The 25,667-nt window shown below is 50.6% G+C and overlaps 1 protein-coding gene across 4 annotated transcripts in view; it reads right to left on the bottom strand.

The window, feature by feature from the left end:
• Positions 1 to 25,667, bottom strand: part of Slco2b1 (solute carrier organic anion transporter family member 2B1) — a 46,412-nt gene that overhangs the window by 1,920 nt on the left and 18,825 nt on the right. For all 4 annotated transcript variants that reach the window (XM_048435050.3, XM_087901532.1, XM_087901530.1 and 1 more), the window contains 9 exons: positions 24,430 to 24,663; positions 23,983 to 24,081; positions 21,191 to 21,381; positions 11,055 to 11,148; positions 6,617 to 6,974; positions 4,563 to 4,728; positions 2,174 to 2,337; positions 479 to 543; positions 54 to 174 (listed from right to left, as the gene is read on the bottom strand). In XM_048435050.3, the coding sequence (XP_048291007.3) occupies positions 54 to 174; positions 479 to 543; positions 2,174 to 2,337; positions 4,563 to 4,728; positions 6,617 to 6,974; positions 11,055 to 11,148; positions 21,191 to 21,381; positions 23,983 to 24,081; positions 24,430 to 24,663 (1,492 nt within the window). The remainder of the gene's footprint in view (positions 1 to 53; positions 175 to 478; positions 544 to 2,173; positions 2,338 to 4,562; positions 4,729 to 6,616; positions 6,975 to 11,054; positions 11,149 to 21,190; positions 21,382 to 23,982; positions 24,082 to 24,429; positions 24,664 to 25,667) is intronic.

Below are 25,667 nucleotides of genomic sequence, written 5' to 3'. Positions count from 1 at the left end.
GGGGTTTGCAGGGTGGGTGTGTACCGACATTGACCTTTCGACCTCATACTTACCGGGTTCGTAGCAGATCATGGTCATAGTAGCGGCAGACGGCTCGTCGCCCACAGCTCAGGGCCCAGTGCACACAGGTGGTATCGATGGCACTACCATGGATCACAGGGCTGGGCATCCAGGCTAGGAAAGGAGAGGCTCATGGGGGCAGCAGAGGGTCACCATGCCCGGATTCCCCACCCTCAGCACATGCAAGCCACAAGAGTGCTGGGTCTCTTGGCTCAGGAATCTTTCTTTAGCCTCCAGGTATCCTTTAGCATGTATCTGGAGGGAGCCCCCATCAGGCTTGGTGTGGCCAGGGCACAACACCTCCAAACGTGTGGTCAGATCTTCTTACCCCATGCAGCCCTGTGTTTCCCGGGCCTGGCACACGGAAGACATCTGGATGCCCACTACCACCACCAGGGTCCCCGGGCAAGCTCTTTACCCAGTACTCTCAGGAGCATGAACTGCATCCCCACTGCCAGGATCTTATCTTCCTTCTTCACGCCTCTACCAGGAAAGACAAGGTTGTGTGAGGGTAGACCGAGACTCAGCCCAGCACCGTGCAGCAGGAGGTTTCTATCCCCCATGCCACTCTCCCCGCAGCTGAAGGCTGGGGAGATGGGGGAGGCTCAGAGTCTATACTTGTCACCCCTCAACCTACAGAGTCGCGTCTCCTGCATCCTAGGCCCGTATACCAACTGTCACCCTCATTCCACAGTCCCACGGGAATCGCCACTGAGAGACCTGATTCTGGGACAGCCATGCATCAGGTCCTGTTTTCCCATCTCTGCAACCCTGTAGCCTGGGATACCCAGCAGAGACTGCTCCTAAACAGTGCCCACAGCTGGCACTTAGGAAGTGCTCCCGATAACTTAGGGATCCTGCAATCAGGTCACTTCATCCCTGGGAGGCGGACATGACACCAGGTCTGTTCTGTAAATAAGGAGATTGCCAACTGTTGAGGTTAGAGCCAGGAATCAAGTCACCACGGCCTGCATTCACGGCTCTCCTCAGGCATCTGCTCCTTATACATTCTCCCTCATGCCAGCCTGATTTATGGACCCTCTACCTTTTTCTTTTCCTTCCTTCCTTCCTTTCTTCCTCCCTCCCTTCCCCCCTCCCTCCCCCCTCTTTTCCTCCTTTTTCCTTCCTTCCTTCCTTTCTTTTCTTTTCTTTTTTTTAAGACAGGGTTTCTCTGTATCTGTTGTATCTGTAGCTTTGGAGCCTGTCCTGAACTCGCCCTGGAACTCGCTCTGTAGACCAGGCTGGCCTTGAACTCACAGAGCTCTGCCTGTCTCTGCCTCCTGAGTGCTGGGATTAAAGGTGTGCACCACCACCGCCCCACTGACCCTCCATCTTTTAACATTCTTTTCTTTCTTCTTTTCTCTTTCTCTTTCTTTTTCTTGAGACAAGGTCTTTCTGTGCAGTCCTGGCTGTCTTGGAACTCACTATGCAGACCAGTCAGACCTTGAACTCACAGAGATGACCTGCCCTTGACTCCTGAGAGGTGGGATTGAAGGCACATGCCATCACACTCGGCTCCCAGTATTCCTTTCTAATTTGCTAGATTGTCTATAGCAAGCAGAAAAGTCCCAGCAGAGTGACAAAAGAATTATCTTGCTCTCAGATTTCCTTGCCCCAGTCCCTACCCAAGGACTACCAGAAATGACAATTTGTTAGACCCATGGGCACCAAGACAAGGATGGGAAGATCTTAGAAGCAGCACCTGGAGGTCCTTACTCTATGCTTAGAGCCTTGAGGGGCGTGCACGGCCAGCCCACAGGGATCTTGTTGGTTTCCTAACCATCCCACTGTGTCCCACCCATTGCAAGAGGTTAGATCCACCTCTTCTTTCCCAAAGGGTGTCCCCCATCAGGGAGGCCAGGTCAGTGACAGACCTATCCTTCTCTGGGGCAAGAAAACATCAACGCTTTAAAACAAGCCCCAGATTCTGAACTTCTCTGAGCCCAGGCTCCTCGTCTGCATGATGGGAGAGAAAGCTTCACATCCGGGAGAATGAAGGCACGACAGGAGCTAGGATGCTTGAGTGTCCTCATTCTTTCAACTCTTCCCTCAACTGTCCCTGCTGGCTGTGGTGAAAGCATCCTGATCCCCACCATGCCTGCCCTGCTGTCACCTTAGGATGAGCATGAAGGAAGGTGTGTGGGTGATGCTGGCCACCATCGCTCCCAGGCTGGTCAGGAGAATGAAGGGCATCACCAGGTGGCTGCAGGCCGACTCGCAGGAACCTGCAGGCACCGTGCCACCTCCTGCCACACAGCTGCAGTTGGTGTAGAAAACCTGGAGTGAGGAGAATGAGGAGACGGACCTTCAGGAGCCTCCAAGGGCAGCAGCTGGCCAAGGGCCTGGGGCCTGAGAAGCTTCTGAGTGTCCACAGCCGGCAGGGCAGAGCTGGCTGGAGTCCCAGACTCTGGCGATTGGTGGATCTGTGATCACTTGAGTCAAGCAAGGCGCCTGGAGGCAGACAGACTGTGTTTAGCCTGGGCCACAGCTGTGAGGCAGAGAGACTATCCCTAGGTGAGCCCTGTGGCAGCCTGCAGAACTTCCAATGGTAGATATACTCTAGGAAGGGGTTTGGCCACCAGTGACACTTTGGTGCCTGTAAGGAGCGAGGCTGGGGCTTCTTTTCCTTTTTCCTATTGGTTAGAGTGTCTATGTGTTTCTCTCTCTCTTTCTCTCTCTCTCTCTCTCTCTCTCTCTCTCTCTCTCTCTCTCTCTCTCTGTGTGTGTGTGTGTGTGTGTGTGTGAGAGAGAGAGAGAGAGAGAGAGAGAGAGAGAGAGAGAGAGAGAGAGAGAGAATGAATGTAGATACCCATGGAGACCAGAAGGTATCAGACCCTCTGTAGAGGAATTTACAGATGGTTGTAAACTGCTGGTCATGGAGGCTGGGGACTGAGTTCAGGTTCCCTGCAAGGGCAATCACTTTTACCCATTGAGCTATCTTTGTAGCACCAGGTCAGACCTTCTTGAGAGATGGACCACAGTTACCATGGGCCCCAGTCAGGTGTGCAGGAATCGGTTCTCACAGGTGGTCCTGGGGCCTCCTACTTTCTTACGACAGAAACCTCGGTTAATTCCCAGTCTGAGAAGGGCTGAGAAACCCAAGGTGTTATCTAGGGGCCTTGGAAGGATCCAAGCTCAGTGGCTCTTGGCATGGACTGGATGAGCAAGCAGAAGGTCCCACTGTCAGGGTGTATGGGGAAGGAATTTTAAGGTGGAGGTCTTTGGGAGGTGGTCAGCGAAAGATGAGAGGTGGGAAGGCAGAGGGAAGGACACCGGGGCTTGGATCACCGGCGAGCCAAGATAGCTACCTACTGCCGTGCAGATAGGCGTGACAGGCATGACCAGCTGTACTGACAGAACCCTAACCCTCACCACTTTGCGTTACTTAAAATTGGCCTTTGGGCTTCAGTTACACATCAAGTAACCCATAGGACTGGTGACACCTTGAGCCAGGTAAGGGAGAAATATGCCAAAGCAGGGGACTGGCATGGTAGTCCCCACTGTTTCTTTGCTTGGGAGGACAGCTGGGATAGACACCAAGGTTAGACACTGTTTTCTAGATTCTTCCCTAAGCTTCTCTCATAGGCATCAATTTCCATGGCGGGAAGGTCTCACAGATGTCTCCAGTCCTTCCCACAGGAACGACTTTGCCTTATAAGCCTGAGGTCCACACAGTGTCTATCTTCCCCCCTCTCTCTCTGTCACCTACCTGAGTGTGTCGTGGCTGGACCAGCCCATCCCAGATCCCAACAAGGAGGGACACGTGTACACGTGACAGGAGACAATCCCCGGCTGGAAAGCAGTTCCTGAGTGCTGACTCTCCTCTACATGGTGCATCTAGACCCTCACCTCTGAATCCAGTACAGGTTGAACTGGGGACCAGAGGCATGGATTCTAGTCCCACTCTGGTATAAGACCCTGGCTCTGTCTGGTACTTCCCTAGGCCTTCATTTCCTATCTGTACAATGGGCAGAATAAAAATGAGTGCTTAATGTCTCTTAGGCACTGTGGCTTTTTGCTTCCTTGTTAGTGAGCTCACCAAGGTAAGCCTTTCATGCAGGGCCTGGGGTCCAGGAAGCTTATGTACAATGTGTGTTCTTTCAATCTCTTCTTATGCTATTGTTCCTGCCCAGAAAGCCCGCCCCCCATCCCAAGTCCTTGCTTGCCTAATGACCTTGGAAGATCTGTTATACATTCTGCTTCTTGGGGGGGCTTTCTGGGACCCTCCCAAGTGGGCTGTGTCCCCTCTACTCTTGTATGTACCGGTAGGGACCACATCTGCACTCCTGCAGCCTGAAGTCCACGTGGGTTATTTCTTTGCGCAGACCCACAGCTGGGAGTCAGCTGTGGGTCCCCTCCCTGGACCCTGGCTGTCAATGACACTTACTGAGAGAATGATGTTCTGCTCCAGCCAAAGCGGAGGAGCAAGGCAGTGACAGAGGGCAGAGTGATAGGCAGGGGAAGGGGCCTGGAGGCAGAGGTTGGGTGGGAGGGTGGCTTACTTGGCTTTTGCCCAGAGCCTCCTGGACCACATGACCCGTGCAGCCCGCATGGCAGGGTGTGATGTATTCCACGTGGGTACTGGTGTCGCAAACAGGGTTAAAGTCATCCGATTGGCAGGAACAGGGTTCTGAACAGCCAGGAAACAGGCTTGGCTCTGTCTGGGCACTAGACAGAGAGAAAGCAAATATGTTTGGCTGGGTTCTCTCCTCTCAGGCCCCTCTCTGCAGCCTGGCTCCTACTCTGAGAGCAGTGGCCATCGATTTCAGCTGCAGCTTTTCCCTGAGGGAGAAACACTGAAATTCGGGGGACTTTCTAATCGGGGGAGTGAAAAGTCCGGGCCAGAGTCTGCAGCGCATCCTTCCAACCCTGGATTCCACATGTCTGGAAGCTCCGGCAAATATCCTTGTGCTTGGATGGAACACAACAGAAATTCCTCCCAGAAGTGAGCATCAGATAAAGGGACCGTTCTCTCTATGAGCTGAATCACTGCCTTGTCTCAGCAAAGTACAGCTGTGACCAGGGCCCCCGCAAGCAGACCACCCAGCGGTGGGGCCTCCAACCTGTGCCTGATTTCCTCTGGGACCTTAATTTCTCTAATAGCTGGGCTGGGGTTCTCTTCTCACTGACACCCTCCTGAAGTCTCACAACCTCTGTGTTCATTCTCCTGTCCTGCTCCCTGTGTCAAGTGCCCCCACCGGAAGACTTACTAGTTGGAAGGGGTGATCACCCTGGGGTGGGGGCAAGAGGATGGCTTTGGGGTGTAGGATGCCAGGAGGAAACACAGCACCCTTGCCAGGTGACGCTGTAGCATCAGTGAAGTGGGTATAACGATGGAACCCATGATAGAGATCACATGGGGACTCAACGGAACGTAAGAGGGAAACTCGATTGGCCTCCAAGAGCTTCTGCGAATTAGAACCCAGAACCCATGAATTAACTTGTAAGAACTTTGGTGAGAATTGGAGTAAGATGCCATGTTAGAGCTGAGGAAGAGGAGGAGGAGGAAGAACAGGAGGAGGAGGAAGAAGAGGAAGGAAACGCAGGCAGGCTGCGAACAATTGGTCTGAGAACAATCGAGTGAGCTGGTCACTGAACAACTAGCACCTTGGACGTCTGTCCAGAGCCAAGGTTTCTTACACACCCAGCAGGCTCAAGGCTTCCCTTGTATGTTTCATTGGGTCCCCATGAGCTCTCTATAAAGGGTTCTATCACTGTGCTATGGCTTTCCCCAATAAATCGTAAAAAATGGTGGTAATGTATCGACTGACTTTTCACTTGAAACGTCACTGGGAGAACCTGGTCCTTGCTCAGACTTGGGGCTTCCTGAGCGCCCGGCTGCAGGGCCTAGGGTGCACTCTGCATATGGAAGGCCCTACTCCAGACAGCCTGGCTGTTTGGGAAGAGGAGAGGGGAAGGAGAAGGAAGGGGGGCAAGCGATAAGGGTGGAGCCCAGGTGAGGGAACCTGGCACTTGAGTAAGGGAGGTTGTGCCAAGAAGGACTGGGAAATTCTAGCTGGATTCTGGGCCAATCTAAGCTTACAACAGCTTCCAGGGAAAATGAGATCATTGTAGGAAAAGACAGAGTTTCTTAATCTCTTCTGCCTCCTTGAGAAGGACTGCCCAGCTTCCTGCTCACCCCCTTTCTCAAAGTCATAGGGCATGTCGTTTGGGGGCAGCTATAACCTCGACTGGGAGCAAAAGCTTCCCTCAGGCTATGCTGGGTCCTGCCTCCTATGTGTGGTTTCTGTCCCACGTCTGCTGGCCCACAGGTCTCAGCCTCCCTGGAAATGCCATCCTACTGGTGGCTGCACCCTGACTCAACCTCCAGCCCTTCTCAGGCCTCAGTTGTCTTGCTCCCAATGTTCTATTCATCCTTGCCTCTTCTATGGCATTCGGTGCCATCCAGTGACCACTGCTTGCTCTTACCTGAGACTAAGGAGGGACATGCATAGAGCTTTTCAGGTGTTGGGAGGAGATAGCCCCCAGGGGAGGGGAGAGAGGTAGGTGGCTCACTGACCTACCCTTCCCGTGCGCCTTGGACATGCTTACTCACCCCAGGTCCTGGGTGATGCCTGCAATCTGATGAGTAGGGCAGCCGATGAAGAAGAGTGGCAAGCTGAGCACCATGCACAACAGCGACCCCAGCAGGCACAGGACGCTGCACTGCATGGGACTCAGATGGAGACGCTTGACCAAGACACCTCCCAGCACGATGCCCACAATGGCCAAGGGGATAGCGAGGGTGCCAAGGAGCAGGTTGGCAAAGGAGGCTGTGACGGAAAACTGGCGCTCCAGGAGCTTAGGCAGGAAGGTGGCCATGCCTGCCACCATGGATGAGGTGCACACCTGGGACAGGACGACCAGCAAGAAGATGGGGTGGCGCAGCATCCGCAGCAGCACGCTGGGGAAGACTGTTGGGACAAGCGGGAAGGAGGTCAGCGTCCGTGCCACCGACGTCTGCTCGCCCCAACCCTACCGTTCCTTTCTATCCCTTCCGTTTCCGCCTAGCGCACCACAGGCTATCCTGTTACACGGGATTCCCTTCCATCCTGCTTCCTGCTTTGAAATTCTCCTTGTGTCTTTCAGTTCATTGAGTAACACGGGAGTTTAGTTAACGCGCTTATTTCTGCTTGGCTCCGTCGGGTTCAATATAGTTCTGTCTCATTCCTTCTCATTTGAGTCTAGTTCATCATCCACTCCCGTCTCATTGCAGATTCTTTTCCATCTCTATTGAATTATTCTCCCCCACAACCCATCTTGTCCTGCTCGTTCTATGGCAACCAGGGCTTGAGTCCTCCCTTCTTGGTCTTCAGTCCAGGGGCCACCGCTGCCCTGAAACCCCACAGCTAGTGTGTGTTTTCCGAGAGCACTGAATGAATTACACACTTCACTCATTTAGCTGCTTCATTGCCACCTCACCCCCATTTATTTTATTTCAGAGCAGTAATTTTAATGGTATCAACTGCTTTATCTCTAGAGCCCAGGACACGCTAGCCATTTTGTAAATATTGTTTAATGAGTGAGGACCAGATCAAATGTCCAAATGCCTAGGGCAAAATCTCAGGTCTCTAGAGAAAATGAACAGCCTGGGCAGCCTTGGGCCAGGAGGCTTCCTGAATGTACAACAGAGAGTTATGTAGTGATATTTCATTTGTATTTTTAATAAATAAAGCTTGCCTGAAGATCAGAGAGTAAAACATCCCCACTGGTCAGCCTTACAGACCAGGAAGTGGTGACACACACCTTTAATCCCAGTAGCCACACTAGTTTGCCATAGAAATCAGGCGGTGCATGCTTTTAATTGCAGTGGTACATGCTTCTAATCCCAGCCCTAGAGAGGAAGATAAGATGGGAGGAAACAGCTCTCAGTCACAGTCTCATTCTGAGATTCCTGGAGGCAGGATTGTCATTTCTGACTGAGGCAGAGGTTAGAGTCGGTGGCTGGCTGCTTTGCTTTTCTGACCTTCAGACTGAACCCCAATCTCTGTCTCTGGTTTTTTATTAATCATGCTACAGAGTTAGGACCTAGAGAATGAGGGGACTTGGAGAGGAATGTCCAGAAGGGGTATGGCCAGGACTCCAGCCTGAAGACAGTCAGTGGTTATAATTGTTCTGGAGCTGGGGACTCCCCCCACCCCCAGGCTCTGGGTAGCTACTGAATCCTGCCTCATTGCCTCATTGAGCTGCCCTCCCTGAAAGAGCAAAACCTTTGAGTTCAGAATGGCAGGGAAGTCCTTCCCTCCTGGGTTCAGTGTCCTGGAGAGTAGGGGTTCTCAGGAATGTCCAAGGACCCTTCCTGTTCTGACGCATGGGGTCTCCACTATTAGACAAAAGGTGTGGGGAAGAGGGGAAGAGAAACCCAGGTGTGCTGGTGAGGAAAGACAAAGCCATGGAGGCCACGTGAGACCTTCTATTCCTGTCCAACCAGAGCCCTTGTCCCTGTGTTATAGGAGGCACATTCAGAGCATAGTCAGAGTAGCTTGGTCCCTATCCTCATGGCCTGGGCCTATTTCCTTCAGAGCCAGAAAATAAAGTTCAACCAGGAGGTTTGAACAGGGGCTAACACTGTAGAATGCATCCAGTTAAAGTCCCTAGTCCCTGCCTCCAAACAGTGTGTTCAGCTAGCATTTGGAGTGGGGTAGGCAATCTCACTCCAGGTAGCTGCTGCAACAACCCCTTCCCTCTGTCCCTCCCCTCTTCTCTCTCTCCCTCCTCCTGCTCTTCTTCCCTCCCTCCCTCCTTCCCTTTCTCCCTTCCTCCCTCCATGAGTTGCCCAGAGCATCTGAAGTTCCCTATAAACCGAGAGAGGTTTATACCAATCTCCTTCCCTGCCCAGAGAGAGGCAGGGACACACTCAGGCTCGTCCAGAGACGCCAGGGCACCGGCTCTCTTCACTTCTAGCACAGACCCACTCTCCCTTCTGCCCCTCCCGCTCGGTTCCTGTCCTTCCTGTCAGCCTGGCTCCAGAGGACTCCTCCATCCTGCTCACTCTGCTGTACTCATCAAGGCAGCGGACTAGACGCCCATCCCCCACCTCTCCACAGCAGACCGCCTTCTCCATAAGGGATGGAAAATTCCTGGAGGGCAGGGCCATGCCTTTTCCTTAGCTACCTGAAGGGGAATTCCAGGGCCTGCCTCCTGCTCAGTTGCTCAGCCTCCTCTTAAGACAGGGCTTCCCTCAGCACAAGGTCTTCACAGCAGACATGATAGCATCTCCCTCAACTCAGAGACCTTCTCGTCTCCCTCATTAGCCTTGCCCAGCTCAGAGCCTTAAACAGAATGAGTGTGCCTTCACGTTAGTACTGTTTCCTCCCTCAAGCCAAAAGCCCCCTCTAACTCCTGGACCATGTGGCTGCCATCAGACAAGGCCCTCCTCTGACATCCTGGACAGGTCTCCTCCATCAGACAGCTTTCCCCTCCCTGTGCAGACTGTAAGAGAAGGCATCACCCCCACCAGGTATCTTCCCCAGCCAGGGATTGTCTTCTCTAAGAGTCTCTTCTCCTCCTGCCTCCTTCCTGATTGCAGGTAGTCAAAGCCAGGCCCTGGAGTCAGAATGGCCTTTGTAGAACTTTGCTGTCCAGGGGCCAAGTTGTCTAACTAGCCACAGGGTCTATGGATAGCTCCCTCTCCAGTTCCTCTAGGCTCCTCTAGGAGCTGAACAGTCCAGAGATGAACTGGCCCAGATCACTGGCTCTAGGATTTAATTGCACAACCAGCTCCAGCTGCTCTCTGGGCAGGAGGCAGAGCAGTGATTAACATAGTCTTCCATGGTATAGTGTGTTGAGCCTTCCAGAGTTGGGGGTGACAGAGATCTGCAGTGCAGGCCACTGCCTCTAGGCCCAGCCCCATGGAATTTAGACATTCCCTTCTCCCATTAACCCAACGTCAAATCTTAGAAAACTAGAAATGAATTCAAATTCTTTCCTACTTCAAACGTCTTTGGGGAAGGGTGAAGGATCTCTTTGGATAATACCTTCCTAAACCATAGTAGATCCACTTTCTGTTAGGTATGGATAAGAACAGCAAGGTAGGTGTGCTCACAGGACAGACCATACCGTACACAGGCAGTTTTTTCTTTTTTTAAATAGTAGACAGAGCTGTCTGCCCAGGCCTCCTCCTACTTGACAGTCACACCAGTCCTTTAGAAAGGTAAAGCAAATACTACCAACCCAATCTTTATGTGAAGAAATTCAGATCAGAGACAGAAAAAAAAAAAAAAACTTCAGGAGACTCTCCACTGACCAGTGCCTGACAGGCCTTACATCAGGGCCTTTTGACTTGCCTGGCACACAGCAGGCACTCAATCAACGTCCACAGGATTGAGTTCTTTAGCAAATGCTGCCTGGTCCCACTGTGGGCTCTGGTAACTGAGTGATTGATTTTCTTGTGTCAGGATCAGGGTAGCATGAAGTTCCTGTCAGCGAGTCTATTTCCTACTGTACTGAAAAACTGTCCTGGGAGACAGAAGCCCACAGAGAAGCAAGGACAAAGAATCAAGAAAGCAGGTCCCCGGCTTTCTACCCATGCTGAAGTCTGGAGATTTAATGAGCATTTACTCAAGGCTTCCTGCTTGCCGGCTCAGAGGAAAGTAGGGGAAGGACACAAGCTTTGACCTTCAGGAGTTTACTGCTTATGGCAGAGGATGGGCAAAGACAAGGCAGAACCGAGTCAGAAGCCCCAAGGATGCTGAGAGACCAGAGGATGGAGGCCCGTAGCCCCATTCCTGGGGGTGAGGGCAGGCATATCCAGAAGGTAGAGGGACTCTTGAACATGATCTACAGGGACAAGAAAGACTGTGATGGACATTGGTAAGAAAAGATGTTCCCAGCAGACAGGAGTATATGACCAACCTTACCAGGAGTGTCTGGACTCATGAGAGGCCCATAGATGCAAATTAATTAATAAAGAAAAATCACTAAGGGACTGTGTTTAGTATAATCTCAAAGGCACCTCTGGTTTTCTCCCTCTGTTTTTGCCTGGGCTCACTTACCTTTGATAAATTGGACCACAGTCAAGTCCGGGGCAATCTGGGGCAATCCAGTCTCCTTCTTTAAGGGCTCATGCTGAGAGGTGAGCTCCTCATCCTGGGAAGACACACAGCCAAGAGATTCTGTTCAGGAATGGCAGGGGCATAAGTGAGGGAGCTGGGGTGACTCCCCAGGGGCACAGGCTACCACTATTCCATTGGTTCTTGGCCCTCTAGGTATTCACCAAGAAGACTTGAATGGCTGAATGAAACTGTTGTGGTTAAACTGTAAGAACACCTTAAATTAAACAATTTAAATTAAACACGATGCTGGTGGCTATTATTACCACAGGCACATACTATCACCAATCCTAACCTCTCTATGTATTCCAGTACCGTCTTCACAACCAGTTAGATGGCCAATCTATTCATGATGATATCATCATAATATGATTATCACTGTCTCTGCCCTAGCCACAGATATCTCTGTCATTATTGTTTCCTATACCTGCCAAATCACTGCCACCATTGTGATTATGATATCATCACCTTTGTCTTTATATAACCATCTTCATCAGCGCCGATATCACCAACCTCGTCTCTATCGTCAAATGACTAACTCACCGAAAGAAACAGCTCAACTCACGGCCCTATCACCGCTGCTGTCACCGGTACTGCTTCCCTTATTGATACCGTTATCAATGTCACCGACATGACGTGATGACTAATTCTGGTTATCAACTTGTCACACCTGGGAACCTCCACTGAAGAAATGTCTTCATCTGATGGGCCTACGGGCGTGTCTGTGGCTAATTTTCCTGACTGCCAATTGATGTAGGAGGGACCATATCCCTTGGCAAGTAGGCCTGGGCTGCAAGAAGAAAGTCGTTGAGCGTGAACCGGGAAGAAAGTCACCTGAGCAGCGTTCCTTGGTGATATCTGCCTCAAGAAGTTTCCGTGGTGGAACGGTCTTCCTTGAGCGTCTGCTCTGACTCCCCTCCATGATGGACTGGAACCCAGGAGATGAAATAAACCCTTTCCTTCCTAAGTTGCTTTTGTTGGAGGGGTTTATCACAGCAGCAGGAAATCAAGTTGGATCATACTACCAGGGTTATCTACGCCATCACCGCTGCTACCCATCAGCAATGTCACCATCCCCTTTACCATCTTAGCCACTCGGATCACCTAACGCACCCTATGGTGCCTGAGGGTCTGATGTCATTACATTTTTCCATGCAGCCCGAGGTCAGCAGTCAGCAGCCTCAGGGGAGAAGACTTTGGCCCAGAGTAAGGAGAAGCCAGTTCTCTGAAACTAAGTTTGTGGGTGGAGAGAGAGGCTGAACTTCTCCGTGGTTAAGATGGACACCTCTTCTCCACTCATTAAAATTTCTTTTTCTTTTTGAGACAGGGGCTTTATCTTACTTAGGGTTTCTATTGCTGTGACAAAACACCATGACCAAATAGCAAGCTGGGAGGGAGAGGGTTTATTCTGCCTGCCCTTCCACAGCACTGTTAATCATGGGAGGAAGTCGGGACAGGAACTCAAACAGGGCAGGATCCGAGGCAGGAGCAGATGCAGTGGCCTTGAACGGGCGCTGCTTACGGGCTTGCTTCCACTGGCTTGCTCAGCCGGCTCTCTTACAGAACCCAGAATCACCAGCTCAAGTGGAAACACCCTTTCCTTTAAATCACTTATTAAGAAAACGCTGGATTTTATGGAAGCATTTTCTCAATGGAGGTTCTCTCTCTTCAGGTAATAACTCTAACTTAGTGTCCAGTTGACACAGACAAGCCAGCATAGCCTTATTATGTAATTCTGATTGGCTTGGAATTCATTTTTTGTACCAAGCTGGCCTCAGAATGTGGCAAAGTGATCCTCCTGCCGCTGTTCCCGAGTACATGAGCCACTATACCCCGGATTTCCATCTCAGTTTTCAAGGAAGTCTCACGCTTGCTCCCCCAGTTTCAGAACCCCGTGGACCACATCTATCCCAAGATCCCTTGTCCAAGCCCCCCCTGTCTTGCCTCATACCGGCTGCCAAAGCCTGTCCTGTCTCAGGAAATAATTCATTCAAACGTTAATTGAAGCACGCCATCTTCCTTGGCTTTTGCCTTTCCATCTTGTGTTTCAGCTGGGCACAGCTTTGGTTTTTGGGGGAGGGGTGGTGGCAGGCCAGAAAACACTATTGGGTCTTGCCGTTCTCTCCGTGATGAAGAACAGAAACAAGACTGTGGCAGGAAATGAGTTCGAGGCAGACAACAGGCAGCCTTTAGCTCCTGTTAGTAGCAAGGAGTCATGTATCCCGGAGACTTGGCTTAGAGAGGCATTCTTCCCAAACTCCCTGCCATACCAGGAGGTGCCACAAACCATACGGGCCAGGGTGGCAGATGGTGTTGCCACAGTGACCAGGGCTGACTGATGCTTATCCTTGTGGGTAGAGCTAGGGCCTCTGCAGTGAGTGGTCACAGGTTAAGATCTCAGGAGTTGCTTTACCTTGGTGGGAGCTCCCTTGACAAAGAACAAGGTTGACTTTCTGAATGATCTGGGAGATTGGGAATTCAGAATAGAAATTAAATTCATTTTTATAGACATGAAATAAATATCTAGTTTATAAACACTAGGTCTGGGTCTGTGTTATTCCCTGCCGGATTGGGTTCTGTGTAAGCAAGCATTGTGTTTATCTCATTCTCTGTTTGAGCTATGGGTGTTTATTACAGGAGCCTGAAGCCAAATCATATCTGGTAAAATCTCCACCCAAAGAACTGGAGATGGCTCTCACCAGCTGCTGCGGCCGATGCCAAGTTCTTGGAAGAAAAATAAGAACAACAAGAGAAGATGTCACACTAGGAGACAGCCCTCAGACTGAGATAGTTTGGAGTCTGGCAGAGAATTCTGGAGCTCCCCCAGGGGCTAGCAGAACTGAGTGAGATGCCAGGAGATGTTAGAACTCGGATGTGTGGACTTGTTCTATCCTCCTTGAGACCAGAGTAGGAGGCGGGGAGTCACTTTGCTTCTTCACACGTGAGCAAACATGCTCTAAGAATGGGCATCGCACACCTAAAAAGTGGTACAGTTAAGACATGAGGTTTTGTGTTAGGTTACGTTCACCGCTATCCTGAGTTATAGTGACCTCAGGGCTATAGGTTGGCCATACCTGCTAGAGTCACATTATCTAATGCAGCCACCGCCAGTCATATGTGGTGACTGAGCGCGTAAAATATGACTAGTCCAACTAAAATTCGTCATACGTGTGTATATATATTGCATTTTCAAGCTACAGGAATGAACTCTATATTACTATACACCCAAACTGGAAGATTCTAGGCCTAGTGGAATGTGTGTTTGTATGCATTTTTATTTTTTGAGACAGGTCTCATGTGGTCCCTGTTGACTGAAGGTGACCTTGAACTCCTTTTAAAACAGAATCTCACTGTGAAGCTCAGGCTGGCCTAAAGCTTACTATGCCTTAAACTCTTGGTCATCCTCCTGCCTCAACTGCCAGAATGCTGGGATGACAGCCATGAGCTATCACATACAGTTGACTTAAAAGTCCTGATCCTCCTGCCTCTGCATCTCAAGTGCTGGGATTACAAGTCCATAATGTCATGCCCAGTTTAAATTTATTAGCACGTTGACTCTTGAATGTGGTTGCTAGAGACTTTATCACTATTCACAAAAGTCTACTCATTGATAACCTCTTTTGGACACACTGCCATAGATAGTAGCCCTGGTCACGTCCTGAGAGAATGGTGTGGCCCGAGGAGCTGAGGGAAAAGATGCCAGGAGCAAAGCTAGATGGCACAGACCAACAACTTCCCCACGTTTCTCGCCAGGGAGGAACAGGCTCACCCTTGAGAGCAGGCAATCTTGTGAGCTTTGTGCCCAGGTCACAGTGTGAGCTGGCCCTTATGTGTGCACACCTGTCAGGTTGGCTGCACTCAAATCTGCCCCGCCATTTCAGTTTGGGTACTGTCTGTCTGACGCTTGATGTTTTATTGTACTAGTTTGGTGAAGGGCAATGCCTCGTGGAAAATGCAACCAAGGAGATATGGAAGAGCTGGGCTGGTACATGTTGTGACGATGGAGATGGGGTTTGGGGACAGGAAAGGAGAGACAGATCTGCAGGGTCTCAGGGGCTGTCAGAAGAGGTGTGGTTGGGAGGGAGAGGTGACAGAGCAAGGCACAGTATGACCCGAGGCATGGAGGTGGATGGAGCCTGGATTGGGGCAGACTGTGGGCACTACTACCCCAACTTAACTACAGCCAGCACTCCCCAGGGCAGCAACTGGAGACAGGTGATAGACTAGGGCCAGACCTTGGGGGTCTACAGCCGGATGAAGAGATGGGGACTTTATTCTGGGGTGTCAGGCAGGAGCCCCAATGGCCCAGATTCACACACCCTAGGCTTCCATTTGTTTCCACCTTTCAAAGGGCATCTGTTTTGAGGAGCGCTGACTAATTGTGGGTTCTTCAGACAGGAAGCACTGTGTTGTCATCCATCAGGGCTTGGGGTGGCCCATCTGGCCTGCGGTTTGCCCAGGTCAGCAAACCCGATAGAACTTCCTCTCTTGGGACTTGGTGCTGACAACTGCAAGCCTACAGGACACACAGGCTGTGAACAGGACTTGATGTGGGCTTCTAGCTATCTTGAAGCTATCTCTGAGGACAGCTAAGGTCCTAGCAGGCTTCATCCTGGAGCTGGGTCCCCGTCCAGTGGAGCTAGAGCTGGGCTGCCGGCTCTCAGTGCCTACCTGGTGCCTTCACAGAAAGCAGGCACAGGCATCAGTTCTCTGAGAGCCGATGACCTTCTAAGGAGACGGGGTAGGGCGTTGGAGTAGAGCATCACTAGGTGCCTCGCTTGTCCTTCCCAGGCTGACCTCTCCACGCGTGTTAGCATGAACCCTTTGCTTGTATTTGTTTCTGCTACTCTTTTATCTTGATCGATTATTGATCAGCTGAGAACAGGCATGGGAAGAGGTTTTCTGGAACTGAACCTCAGTAGCATTTATGAGCCACGAGACTACACTGTTTACTTTCTGCAGCTCAAGTTCCTTGGGGGTAGAAAGAACATCCATACTGTATCTTCTGCATTGTATCTGCTACATTGTATCTGTTGCATTGTATCTGCTGCATTGTATCTGCTACATTGTATCTGTTGCATTGTATCTGCTGCATTGTATCTGCTGCATGGGTGGGCGGTAGATTCAATGAGATAATGCACACTTGGAACCCAGGAGAGTGCAGGAAAAACAGAATAAACGCTAGCTTAATTCCTGCTCTTTTCCTCAGCGCCAGACCTGGGTTTGGTGGGATCTGTCTCAAACTCTCTCTCCAGGGTATAAAGGAAAGACGATTCCGAAAAGCAAATAAACCGTGATCAGTCACCTCTCTCCAGTCCGAGTGGCTGGCAAAAAGAGGACAAAAGGCAGCTAGCCCTAGTGAGGCCGTGGAAGGGGAACCCTTGCACACCGCTGGTGGAAATGGGCATAAGTGTAAGCCGAAAAGTGTGAAAGTGCCTCCCAAACACTAAAAACAGAGCTGGAGATGTAGCTCAGTTAATACTGGTCCTGGGTTCAAACCCCACTCCCACATAAACTGGAAGTGGCAGCCCCTGCCTGTATTCCCGGCACACAGCAAGTGGAAGTAGGAGGACTGGGAGTTCACGGTCCCCTTTGGCTCTACAATGAGCCTTGCCTCGAAAAGGAAAAAAATAGGCGAGATTAGGGCTGGGGATCTAGCTGAGTGGCAGACTGCTTGCTGAGAAAGGGTGCATACAGCCCTAGGCGTGTGACAACGTAAGTCTTAATGTAAATAGGCATTACATTAATGTGACAACATCTAATGTTAGAGAAAGCCACATGCCCACGTTCACGGCAGTACCGTCACAATGACTGAGATTCACAGTCAGCCCAAGTGTATTAGCAACAGTCTATTAGCAGGTGAGCGGATGAAGACCACGTGAGAACTCTTCTTAACATGGAACAGAGTTCCTTCATTCGTCAGGGTTGCAGAGTGCATTACATTAAAGTGTAAGCAGCCAGACGCGAACAGATATCTGTAGGTGGAGTCTAAGGAACTGGAACTCAGGGCAGGGAGGTTGCAGCGGTGGCTCCCAGGGGCTGTCTGGGAGGTGGACTAGGGAGCTGCTGCAGGGGGCTTGCAAACTGCAGCTCCACAGGAGGCACAGGTTCAAGAGGACTCTACTGCAATCATGCTGATGACGGAGCCCCAGCATAGTACTGGAAACCTTAGAATCGCTGAAAGCGTTGATCTTTAAGTGCCCACAGCAGGCAACCATGTGAGGTGGTCTGCTGGACAATCTGATGTAGTCATGGCCTCCTGTATACACAGATCAAAACGTTTGGTACACCAGGCACACGTTTTACTTGCTTGTTAAAAGATCAATTTGAAAAAAAAAAAACAAAAACAAATAACTAGTGCTTCTTTAACTAGGAAAAAAAATAAAGCATTTAAGAACATTGCCAGGGGTGGGGAGGTAGTTTTCTGTTTTGTTTTCTTTTCTTTTCTCCCTTAAAATCTGGCCCGGTAGAGAAAGGAGATAAGATAAGCCTCCTGCACCCTGAGCCTATGCCAGACGCTAGACCACCTATCCCCAGACTTTGCCTCCTTCATTCTTACGTAATTTTAAAATGTCAATGTGTTACAGACTCCAGGGTTAGTAAGTAGCAGAGCTGGGTCAGGAGACACAGGCATCATAAGAATCCCCCACCCAGCTTTTCTCCCTGCTACTCAGATGCCAGGAAGACTTTCATGGGACCTCTTTAGCCAAAGCACAGCGGTAAAAAAAATAATGATATCTTGAAATTTTCAGGCAAATGGATAGATCTAGAAAAAGCCATATTGAGTGAGGTGACCCAGATCCAGAAAGACAAAGACAATATGTACTCACTCATAAGTGAGCAAAGAAAAACCAACCTATAGTCCACAACCACAGACAACCTAGACAACAAAGAAGACCCTAAGAGAAACATACATGGATCTACATAGGAAGGAGAAAAAGACAAGATCTCCTGAGTAAACTGGAAGCATGGGGATCATGGGATAAGGTAGAAGGGGAGGGGAGTGGAAAAAATGTATAGCTCAATAAAAACAATAAAAAAATTAAGACCCCAACCAGTCAACAACAAACACAAAGCCCCGAACACTAAGCCTATACCTTTGGGATTCTAAACTCTAAACTTGTTATAGGAATAACACACACACACACACACACACACACACACACACACACACACACACAAAATTATCTTGGAAAAGGGACCCAGTAGACAGTTATGGCACCCAGTGGGCACTCAAGTCCGGGTATGGCCAGGATCCTTGATGCAAGAAGCAAGAGACTTGCCAGGAAGGAAAGCAGACAGTCAGCCCTTTCCAGTGCCTGGCTCAGCCCCAGAGCAAATTCTCTGAGGGACCTGTGAACACTGGAAAGTGCTGTGAATAGGGACACTGCTACCCAGGGGGACATGCATCCAGAAACCTGTCAGGGAGCCCTCAAGAGGCCGTTTTTTTTTCCTCTGCTGAACCCTCATCCCTGAACTGCCATCTAGGTATCCATCTCCCTGCACCTGACCTTCCTCCACTCCTCAGGGCAGGTGTGTGGGTGTCTCCCTCAACTTTCCTGTAAAAACAACCCAGCGACACGGAGCTGGTTACAGGACATAGCCTCAGTCTGTAGATCTGTGGCCACCCATTCGGCACAGGCTAGACCCTCTCATGATAAGACAAGCCTTAGATTATGTATCATAGTCATTTGGATACCTTTAATGGCTGCACTTACCTTTAGGGTACCTAGGGGGCTCCTGGGCACTAAGTCTAGGAGAAGATACTTGAAAAGATTTTCCAAGCAGTCTAGCTTTGGCTTCTTCCTTCTTACCCATCCCTCCCCTCCCTGCTGGAGAGACACATGCAGGGTCTAGCAGGCAATCTCACCCTGCGGGACCCCCTTCTCCTCCACGCTCTTCACTAGGGACCCTCATGGGCCAGGCCAGCCAACCTTATTGCAAGGAGCCTGGCATCCTCAAGGAGATGGAGGCAGAGGATCAATCCCTCCCACATCAATATTCATTGCCCAAGAGCTGCTGGGAGCAGATCCCCGTGTTCTCAGCCTTTCAATCTTTTCTGAAGAATCTCTTGGTTTCTTGCCTCCCAGAACCCCGTGAGCTGACAGGGTGGCTGCAGTCAGCCAGCCAGGCATATGATCAGGACCAGTGTCCCGAGGCTTCATGGCACACAGCTCTCTAAGCCGACTCCAGGGACCCCAGCAGCCGGGACTGTACATTCTCAGAACCCGAGGCGGCTGGGTAGCACTCCAGCAGCCTGACCTCTTCACCTATGCATACCACAGACAGCGGCGGCCAGCACAGGGAAGTGACTGACCTGTGACCCAGCCCAGCAGACAGCCACCCACTCCTGTTTGTTCTCTGTCCAAAAATAGGGCCCAACTCGGAGTATCTGTCACCAGCCACACAGTCTCTTGTCCTCCTAAGTGACAGTCCTAATTCCAAGGACTCCTCTCCAGATTCTAGGGATTTGAATCACGGCCGGAGCTAGGCCACACTAGCTGGAACTGAGATTTCAAACTCTCATTTTCTGCTGAAATGCCCTCCTCATGCCTCTGAGCCAGCACGGCACTGTCAGCCCAGCATCATTTCTGGGGAAGTCCTGTCCCGGAGCAGCAGAGCCTGTGTCCATGCTCTCCCCTGCCCGTAGGTGCTTCTCTATCGGCTCCCATTATAGCCTCAGGGCCTCGGTGGCCTCTCTTGAATGCTCCTCCTGGCCTTTAGTCTTTATGCACACAGTACCTGGTAAAGCAGCTAGGGAGTCCTTGCTTCCTGTCCCTCCAGGAACGCCCAGGGGTCTTGAAACCACCAAAGGTCCCGTGATTCTGGCCCCTGCTGGCTGTCCTAACCTGAGCTGTGTGGTGACCCTGGAGTGAGGTGGTTGGCGAGGCTCGGCAGGGCAGATGGACCTGTGCTTAGTCAGACTCAAACTCATGTTCTAATGGGAGTTTAATTTTTAAAAAATTGACATAAAAGAAATGACCTTTTTCAGGTCCACGTCCTAGATCAAACTCTCTTGTTCTAAGAGGGAGGCCCTCTCCCACACTGAGCACTCTCAGAAGCACAGCGTGTGGCCACCACAGGGAGTGGAATTCCCTTGGCAGGGGAACATTTGTACGAATTGTCCTTTCGCCATTAGAATGGCTTATTAGCAAGCACCTTAATTTATACGTTTGCAGTTTTGACAAGTACCTCACATGCCTGGGAAAGAGAAAACACAACGCGCAAAGCTTCTGAATATACAGCCAAGTCTGTGTGCATTAAAATATTAATGAGATTGAAGTTACGTTGTAAACTTTTGAAGCTTGTTTCCATGGTCAGATATGTGTAGCTTGGCGGTAGAGTCCCCGCCCTACATGTGAAAGGTCTGAGAGGGTCAGACCCCAGCATGGGGCAGAGTAAGTTGTGTTTTGTCAATTTTCTTTCATTTGACATCAGCTTATTGTCTTTGAGGCCTCATATTTTTGTGAATTCCTGGAAAATGGGGAGTCCGTGGCTTAGAATCGCCTCTCCTGCCCTGTGGTTCACAGCGCCTGGTCTCTCTTTCAGCTGTGTGACTTTGGACAAGGCTGTGACTCCCCCCAGCCTGGCCCAGCCTGCTCTATGTGTATTTTAGTCCTATCATGAGCCTGAAGGGGCCGGGTTCATGTTTGCTGTGGAACCCTTTGCCGAGGCTGTGTGCACCCAGCATCCCTTGGCTCACCCCTCTATTGTTGCCTGTGTGTCCAGCTCAAACCCCTCCTCCCTCAGGAGCTCTTCTTAGACCCAAGCTCAACTCAACAACCTCCACCTTTAGCATCTTTCAGCACGGTCAGAATCTCCAGAATTTCTAAGTGGCCAATGCAGGAGGGCGTGAGTCCCGCACGCCTGTGCCCTCCCTGCAGGACTCCATGGCTTGCCCATTGAGCATGCTCATTTCATCCTACCTCCAGACCACATCTCCTGGGTCATGGAAGGGACCCACGAGGGTCACTGGGCAGGCCTGTTGGGAGGAGGCACTAGGGCTTGCTCAGGAAGGATGAAGCCTCTGTTAGGAAGCATTATGGTGGGTTCTGGGCCAGTACGTGGAGGATGCTTACCTTGCTGACGATGGAGGCAGTACCAGTCAAGACCTTGCGCCTTAAGTGAAGCTCATGTTTCTCCTTGGGCATCTCCCTGGGGAAGAAGAAGTAGGGGCTGGCAGCCAGTACCACCAATCCAGCAGAGACAAGGAAGCCCAGCCACCAGGCGCCTACCCATCGGGGGTCTTTGGGGGTCAAGTTGAAATCTCCTGGAACAGAAAATCATGACAGTGTTAATGTCACAGCTGACTGTCATTACTACCTCTGAGGACCCTCAACCTCTAAGCCAATGGAGTACTGTAATAACTCACACGTCAGTGCCTCAGTTTCTCCCACTGTGGCATACAGGTATCAATAGCATTAGGAGATGAAGTTTATACATCATAGAGTTGTTAGGAAAATTACAGAAACTAATATATATATATATATGTGTGTGTGTGTAATATATAATATATATAAATAATATATATAATACACACACACACACATATATATATAGAGAGAGAGCAAGTAAATGTAATTAAAAATTTAAAATCTAAGCTGGGCGCTTGGGAAGTCGAAGCAGTACAATCAAAAATCTCAAGGTCACTCTTGACTAAGCATTGACTTTAAAACCAGTCTGGTCTATATGAGATCCTTTCTCAAAAAGTAGACAAAATCCATGAAAGACAGACACGGAAAGTACTTGGAGGGATGTGGGTTTTATAGCCACTCGCTCCTCCTCTCCCGCTTCTATTCCCATTGCAATTTCCACTATAGACAATGCGCTGCCACTGAGCCGAATGAGGGCGGGATTGCTTTTGTTTTCAGATCCGCACGTGTGAAATAACTGGGAGGGTTTAACAGAAGTGTTTGGTGATATTGAAGATCTGCTTCAAATGACCACTGGCTTGGGGGAAAGGTGGCTAATGAACGTGTTCCTTTAGCAAGCCCCATCCCCATGGTTTTGGTCCCTTGCCTGTTTTAATTAGAACATGGTGCATAACTGCCCTTAAAACTTACAAAGCGGAAGGCTGAAGTGGGGGCATCCTCTGTTTTCTCCAAAGGGAGGATCGTAAGACTCAGGAGGCTGAGAAAATTACCAGCTCCATGAGCCCCTCTCTACAGTTATAAAAGCAGAAAGCAATTTCTGGGCAGGACGAGCCTCTCTGGTGGGACATCTGCAAGTTGTGTGGGGGACTCCAGGGATACAGCTTCTATGTGTTGTCACCTAAGCTGTAGTGGCCTCTCAGTGATGCCCCCAGGTCCTCCACGCTCCTTTAAGTAACTCTAACAAACTCATTGGCTTACCAGGCTGGCCTACGATGCAGTTGTTTCTTTGGTCTGTCATCATTGCCCTATCTGGGGTGAAAACACACTCGCTCACTTCTCTCCAGGAAAAGTCACACAACACCCAGGCTCACAGGTACTGTATAAAAATACAACACCAGCACCAACCAGCAGCTCACCCAGCCTGTTCTCCAGGTGCTGGATCCTGAGCGTCTCTGGGAAGGGACGAAGGAGCATGGCTGGCAATTAGCTAATGGATTAACAGAGCCAGGATAGGTGTGGCTTCTCCACTCAATGCATTCCCTGTTTCTTGTCTGCCTTGGCCCCGTATCCGACTAGAGAGAGCCTGACTCTTCTTCATGCATGTGCTAGTCTGTGCCTGCAGCAGGCAGGAACCGCCCACCCTTCCAATCCTCCATGAAGAAAGAAGGATCTAGGAGGTGGCTCAGAGGCAACATCCACCCTGTGGGCCAAGACAGTATCAACGGTGACAGGAAACTCACACTCTCTCTACCAAGTAGAGGTGGTTGGGAAGCCAAGGTCACCCCAAATCCCAGAACCTGTCTCTTAGGCTTTCAAGGGGCTGGCTAGTAACAGACCTCAGGTTGGTGTTGGGGTACAATGTTCTAGAAGGAAGAGATATAGGCAGAACTATTACTCATGATGGTTGTGCATAACAGTCCAGACCTGTCCTGACTGGAGAAACCCATGCGAAAAAGCTAGAGAATGCCCCGCCCCCGTCACGTATGTGTTGATGCTGGCTTTCCAGGCGAGGAACAGAACTGAGCCGTAGGAGGCAGAAGGGGCACCTGGTACTCATATGCTGGTGTGACAAGTGAGCAGCTAAGAAGCCACAGTGACCTGCTCTAATAGAACACGCCCATCCTACCGACCCCCGTCCCCTGGAACACACAGGGATCCTGGGCCCTGGGGCCCCTACGCACCTCTTCCTGACCACCCTCAAACCAAACTCTAACCACCTAATCACACTTCTTGGCCCAGTCTGACCTCTGGCTGATCTGAGGGTAGTTTCCCAAATGATGCCTCTGGAAGTTTCTCAGACTCTGAGGTAGTCCGTTGTCTCAAAGGGGCTTTGAGGTGCCCTAGGCTGTGTTTCGACTGGGAGAGGCCCAAGGGAACACATGAACCACTGAACTCCATTCTCAATTCTCAGTATGGCTTGTCCCTGGTCTTAGGAAGCTTTCTCCCCGAAGATGGAAGCTAAGAGGTTGTGTTTTATGATCTGTCAACAGTATGCCTGTGCCTAGGAGAGGGAGGTGACAGAGGGCACAGCTCCTCAGAAGATGGCACTCTACATTTCACTAGATTCTGGTGACGGTCTTGGGAGACAAGAGGATAGAGGTTATCTGAAGAATGAGGAAACTGAGGCCCAGAGAGTGAAAGGAAAAGGCTTGTCCATGGTCAGTGTTGCTGATGGGGCTCCCAAATGGGTTTCTGGTTTTGCGCCTCCTGTAAGACCAGCAGTCAGCTACAGCGCGTGTGTGCACCCTGGAGGGTGCATGAATATCCCACAGGCTCACCTTCTGGCATCCGGTCAATGTCCACATAAAGGCGCAGCATGAGGCTGCCCAGCCCATAGGCCATGCCGGGCCCCACCGTGGTTACTGCAAACAGGATCCCTGCAATACAAGTCTTGGTGAGGATCCTGCGGCACCGTCTGCCGTCAACATCTCTCTGACTATCACCAGTATGTCCCCCCATACCTCCGTGGGTTCCTGCCTATCCATAATGGGTCCCTACCTACACTCAGAGGGTCTCTAACTATCCTCAGTGGGTGTCTCTGACTGCCTCAAGTGTGGCTCTTTGCCTGCTCAGTCTTCCAAGAGCAGTTCTGTCTCCTGGTCATGGTTGGGGAGCTCTTTAGGACTTCACCAGAATTTTTTTGGTCCATCTGCATGCTTGGCCTCTCTCGCTCCTCCCTAGGCCTGGCCCCCTTCTCAGAGCTTAAGGGAAGAGACCATCCTTACCAATGTAGAGAGGTGAGTTGCTGTGGTGGGCAAAGTCATCAATGTAGGAGATACCAAAGGGCTGTATGGGCACACCACCTATGCCGAGCAGGGTCTGCGCTGTGAACATGATCCCCACCATAGTAAGATGCTTGGCTTCTGTGCGGCTGGAACAACTGTCATTGGAGGGGACAGAGGCTGGAGCCACAGTCGTGGGTAGGCATAGGGAAGCTTCCGTGTCCTGAGATCTATCTTCTGAATAAGATAAGAATACGGCCATAGCTAAGATGAACAATATCAAAGGTAAGGAGCTGTCCTGAGTGCTTGGGTATAAGTCACTCGATCCCCCCAAACCTAAGGGGATCTAGGTCTGTGAACCAGAAACATGTCAATCAACTGGGCTCCTTGGTTTGGGCTTCACATTCCTGGTCTTAATTTATTACAGGTCACCTTTCTAAGTAGGGACATTCAGAAGGGTCATGAAAGTAGTGGCTCTTGGGTGGAGGGACAGGAGTTACCAAAAAAGGTAGAGTATGAACTGGGTGGAGAAAGACAAATAAAGAAGGTTTCAAGAAAGGGGGAGGGAAGGGATATTTCTAGGAGAGTTCACAGTAGGGCAAACCCAGGGCCTCAAAAGCACACAGTGTTGGAATGAGACGTTCCAAACAACAAGTCACGAAGTAGGGTCAGGCCAGGGCTACAGGCAGGGCTGGGCAAGAGCAGGAAGCCACCAGACCATGGTGGGCTCTGATGTTCTTGGTATTCATTTCGAGGAGGAAGTTCATTCATTTTGAGTTCAGGACGTGAACACAAAGTGCAGGAAGGGACGTTTTCTTAATTTAGTACCAGGTGTTTATTCCTTGACCAATATTTGGTGAGCAAACTTGAGGAGACCCTCGATCTATTATCGTCCCCACTGTGCTGAAGTGGCCTTCTCAGTGTGGCCCTCGTTCTGTGACAGCAGGGACCAGGGTGTCAAGCTAACCCGGAGAGTCACACCCAGTACTGGGAAGAACCATGTAGCCAAAGTCATCAGTGGCTCTCCTACCGTGTGACCCTTGCCTCTCTAGTCCTCACCCCTCAGGTGAGTCTCCCAGAACTAATGTTCTCTCAACATTAGGAGTTAAAAAGCAGACTAGTTCTGGGTGGTATCCAGCTGTGGGCCTGGCCTTGCATCTCCCTCTTTGGCCTCGGGGTCCCGAGGCACTAGTGGAAACCTCTGCCCCATGGGGACACTGGTGGAGTAGGGAGCAGTGGCC

This window comes from Myodes glareolus, chromosome 24 (genome assembly GCF_982192425.1).
Source record: "Myodes glareolus chromosome 24, mMyoGla1.1, whole genome shotgun sequence".
Classification (NCBI taxonomy): domain Eukaryota; kingdom Metazoa; phylum Chordata; class Mammalia; order Rodentia; family Cricetidae; genus Myodes; species Myodes glareolus.
Note: the sequence above shows the minus strand (reverse complement) of the source record. Positions and strands in the feature narration are given on the sequence as shown.